Source organism: Fulmarus glacialis, unplaced genomic scaffold (assembly GCF_000690835.1).
Source record: "Fulmarus glacialis isolate BGI_N327 unplaced genomic scaffold, ASM69083v1 scaffold19579, whole genome shotgun sequence".
In the NCBI taxonomy this organism is placed as follows: Eukaryota; Metazoa; Chordata; class Aves; order Procellariiformes; family Procellariidae; genus Fulmarus; species Fulmarus glacialis.
In genome coordinates, this window is record NW_009232909.1 from 17,502 (window position 1) to 21,592 (window position 4,091).

The 4,091-nt window shown below is 61.7% G+C and overlaps 1 protein-coding gene across 1 annotated transcript; it reads right to left on the reverse strand.

Moving 5' to 3' along the window:
* Window positions 1–116: 116 nt before the first annotated feature.
* On the reverse strand, window positions 117–3,989 carry IL10RA (interleukin 10 receptor, alpha). Its single transcript, XM_009585136.1, has 8 exons — window positions 3,926–3,989; window positions 2,837–2,957; window positions 2,533–2,711; window positions 2,072–2,238; window positions 1,590–1,740; window positions 1,251–1,375; window positions 749–1,121; window positions 117–673 (listed from the first exon to the last, which is right to left on the reverse strand). The coding sequence occupies exons 1-8, from the start codon at window positions 3,987–3,989 to the stop codon at window positions 117–119; spliced, it is 1,737 nt and encodes a 578-aa protein (XP_009583431.1).
* Between the last annotated feature and the right edge of the window lie 102 nt (window positions 3,990–4,091).

Consider the following 4,091-nt stretch of genomic DNA (forward strand, 5'->3'; position numbering starts at 1 on the left):
CTGGGGCGTCGCCAGTGTCTTTTCGGGGTAGCTGCTCCCTATGGGCAGTGGCTAGAAGAGGTAGTTGGGTCAGCGTGCGGGGCTGGTGGGCACCTGGTCCCCAGTATGGGGACGGCTCACAGGCGGCTGTCCTTGCTGTCCCCATTGAGCAGGCTCAGGGGGTTGATTTGCAGCGTGAGCCACTCGTTGGTGCTGAGGCTGGGGATGAGGGGCAGCGTCCCCAGGAGGTCAGTGTTGAAGATGCTCAGGTCGAAGGGAGCTTTCAGGAGCTCGGGGACAGCTTTGGAGGCCAAGGGAGCACCCGGAGCCCCATAGCTCAGGAGAGTGGGGGCTCGGGGCCCCACATGGCTGGAAAAGTCCCAGGCAGTGAGCTCCTGAGGGGGCCCCCATGGAGCAAGGTCCTGTCTGTGGCTGCGGGGATGCTCAGGAGAGGACTGCTTCAAATACCCTTTGGCCACAGCCAGCTCGGAGCGCTCCTCATCCAGCACGATGTCAGTGCTGCCCGGGCCCTGCGGCGGTCCTGCACAGCCCAAGAAGGGCACCTCCTTGGCTGCGTCCTGCCTTGCCTCCACCGTGCCCTTGGACTGCTGCAGGTACCCACGGAACTCCACGTCTTGCTGGCTGTCCTGGCCGGCGGCAGGGGCGGGGCGAGCAGGGGAGAGGCCAAGCTCCCCTCCGCGGGGCTGCCTGGCCTCTGCGGGGCTGGCCTTCCCGCTGCCGGAGGAGCATGTGGGGCGAAGGCAGGTACCCTCCAAGCCCATGCCGCTGTCATCGCCAGTGGGCAGCTGCCGCTTGTAGCCCTGGGGCTCGGGGCCTGAGGAGCAGCTCAGTTCAGAGGAGGAGGTGTGCAGGCAAATGCCGCTGTCGGTGCTGGTGCAGCTGCTGTCTCCGCTCCCCATGGCCCCCGGCCCCAGCAGGCACACCCAGTCCTTGGGCCACACTGGGAGCCTCCAGCCCTTTTCCAGGGGCAGCTGGGCTATGCCGGTGCTACCATCCAGGCCGCTGTGCTGCTGTGACTCCTTCTGGCACAGGAACAGCTGCTGGACAGAGTCTGCGTCCGGGCTGCCCGAGGATGAGGACTCCTGCTCCACCCAGAGCGAGCTCTGCTTTATGAAAGACTTCTGGGAGGGAGAGAAAAGAGGGGAGTGAGCCGTGCTTCATCCCTGCTTGTTGCCTGCCTCTCCCAACAGCTACCCAAGCCTGCACCCTCGCACTGGCTGCAAAGGGTGCCGCGTGCCCAGCTGCCTTACCAGGACGGACGGCGGCCTCACAGGTTTCTTGATGTAGGTGCACACCAGCAGAGCTCCCAGGAGGCCCAAGAGCAACATGGTGATGAAGGAGGAGCTGATGGTGCTCAGGACAAACTCTGCACTCCCTGCAAGAGAGGACGTGCTCAGGTGAGGAGGAAAGGCAGCATAGCATATAGCGCATAGCATATAGCGCATAGCATACAGCACATAGCACGAAGGCCCTGCAGCGGCGGCACGGAGCTGCTGCCCTGGTGCGGACCCCCACGCCTCCAGGGCCAGGAGGCTGAGGAGGATCTGTGTCCTGCAAGGCCCCCCTTCCCTGGCTCCCCTGCCACTTACTGTCTTTCTTGCTGATGGTGACACACTCCTCGTTGGTGCGTGTGGCGTGGGTGCGCCGGCTGGCCACGTTGGGCTCCACGCTGATGCAGTACTCCGTGTCCCAGAAGAGGTTGCTGATGTTGAACGCCGGGGTGTTCTCCAGCACTTCGTACTGCAATGACCAGAGTGCGGGCTGGTACCCGAGAGCCCAGAGCCCCCAGCTCCTGTGGGAGTCGGTAGCCCCGTGCTTTCCTCCCTTCTCCTCCACTATCCCCTGGGGAAAGTCCCCAGGGTGCTTAGCAATATGGCTGACAGCAGCTAGACCCAAAATCCCAACAAGAGTTGGGGAACCTACTGCAATAAAACATGCAGAGGAATCTCTCTGCGATGTGGTGGCTGTGAGAATGCTCGATATTAAGTTTTACAGAAGACTGTGCTTTAAAAATGTGTTTTTCAACTTGAGCAGCGCTGCGTGTGACAGATGGGGACAGCACTCATCTCACCGTCCGATTGTCCTGCGCCCTCCTGACGTACACCCGGTATCGCCTCGTGTGCTTCTGTATGTTGTCGTATTTCACGGTGAGGTTCCCCACCCTGAGGAGAAGCTGCAGCTGCACGTGGATGGTGTTGCCTGTCACAGAGAGGCTCTGGCCCGACAGGCGCAGGCTGGCTGGAAACAAGTCAGTTGGAAGAGCACTTTAGGGTTTTCTCCTGTTCGCAGCTCTAAGAGCCTTTGCAGTGGACTGAGCTGTGACTGTTCCTCGCAGCCAGTGCTGCCTGTCCTAGGTTTGGCCCATCCCATCCCATCCCGCAGCCCGGCTGCCCTCCAGGAAGGTATGAAGAGGGAAACATCCCTGCTCTCATCTGTCCCAAAGTTCTTCCCAAGCAGTTTGGCACCCTGACCTCTGCCATCCTCGAAGCCTCCTGCCTCCAGCCGCAGGGTGGAGGCAGACACCCGACCTACCTTCTTCCGGGGAGAAACTGTTGGTCCTTTGCCATGGGGACGTGTGGTTTCCAGACACGGCCCTGACCCGTGCATAGTAGCGCTGTCCAGGATCCAGGGTGTAGTACGTGAGGTCGCAGGAGTGCCCCGAGATCTTCATGCAGTTTGGGATGGCTGCCCAGGAGAAATTCGTGCCATAGCTGCAGGGAGAAGCGCTTGGGGTGAGAGCAGTGTGGGCGGGTGCCAGGGACTCGGTTGTCACTGCTGTATCTGCCGGTATCGGATCCCGGGCCGAACCCCCTTGCACCCCCATCGCTGTACTCACACTTTATGCTCCACTTCGTAGCGGACATCACTGGAGTAGTTGTGTCCTGGCTCCCACCGCAGCAGGTGATGTGCTATCTCCGCAGCAAAGCGCACGCGCGTGGGCCTCGCCAGCTTCTCACCTGCGGGACCGAAGGCAAGCGTTAGGCGAGGCTGCACGGCGTCCTGTCCCATCCCGCTGGTGCCCGCAGGAGCTGGGCAGAGCTCCTTGCAATTGTCTCCTCAATGGCTCGCCTGGAGCTCGACCCCCTGTGTTCAGCAGTGACCACCCACCCACCTGAAAAGCGCAAGGATTTGCCCAGGCCTGTCCCACTTCCAAGTTTCAGCATTTGCTTGTCCCCCTCTTTTCCTTCCTCTCTCTTCTGGGGAGAGCCCAGCTCAGCCCCACCGAGAGGATCTCGGTGCTTTTCCGGCCCAAGAAAGGAGCCTGCTGTATTTGCATCCCTGACTGCCCCTGCCGTTTGCTAGCAGCTCGGTTTGGATTTAGCTTTCCTGTTTTGCTTATCTGCTGTCTGGAAGAAATAGACTTTTTCACACCTCCTGCCTGAATTTCGGTATTGTTGCCTGGCAGCAAAGCATATCCGTCACCCTTTCTGTGCTGGTTTCCTCGGCAGCTGCTGTCTGCCAGCAAACGCTAAGCCGCGCCGCTGCCCGGGGAGGATGGCTGTCAGCAGAGCACTGCGCTCGCAACCGGGCCCTTTCACCGCAATACAGGGCACCATGGTCCACACTGGTGGAGATAAGCAAGGCTGACGCCTGAGGACTAATACAGTCTTTAGGCTCCCAAACAGCGAAGAAAGACGAGTGGTGAGCAGGGAGCCCTGGCCGTGTCCTGCTCCAAGCAGGCAGGAGCCCCCAGGCACCGCCAGCCTGAGCACTGACCAGCCCCCAAAGGTGTCCGAACTGCAGCTCCAAACCACAGCAGCTCCGCTCACCACCTGCCCTGCATGGCTTCCCCCATCTCGGTCCCCAGCCTGGCGCCGGGATCTTGGGTGCGGAGGGGAGCAGAGCTGCGGGCCGGGAGCCGTGGGGCTCAGACACAGAGAGCGGGGAGCTGAAGACCAGCGTGGTGTGGGCAAGAGAAACTCACCGTCCGTCCGCCGGGCGAGGAACAGTGCCACGTACAGTGCCAGGGCTGTGGCGGAGGGGGCCATGCCGGCTCAGCATCCTCTGCGGGCGCTGGGCTGAGCGAGCAGGGTGCCGAGCTCTGCTCTGGCGGGCTGCCGAACGCTTGTTTTTCCCCTGGAGGCTGGCTC

Excerpts from the sequence above, each read along its gene's own strand:
- IL10RA (XM_009585136.1), bottom strand. The coding sequence starts at position 3,989 with ATGGCCCCCTCCGCCACAGCCCTGGCACTGTACGTGGCACTGTTCCTC. Across the intron at positions 2,958-3,925 it reads CCTCGCCCGGCGGACGGACG|GTGAGAAGCTGGCGAGGCCC; the intron begins GTGAGTTTCTCT and ends TCGGTCCCGCAG. Across the intron at positions 2,239-2,532 it reads CAGTTTCTCCCCGGAAGAAG|CCAGCCTGCGCCTGTCGGGC; the intron begins GTAGGTCGGGTG and ends ACTTGTTTCCAG.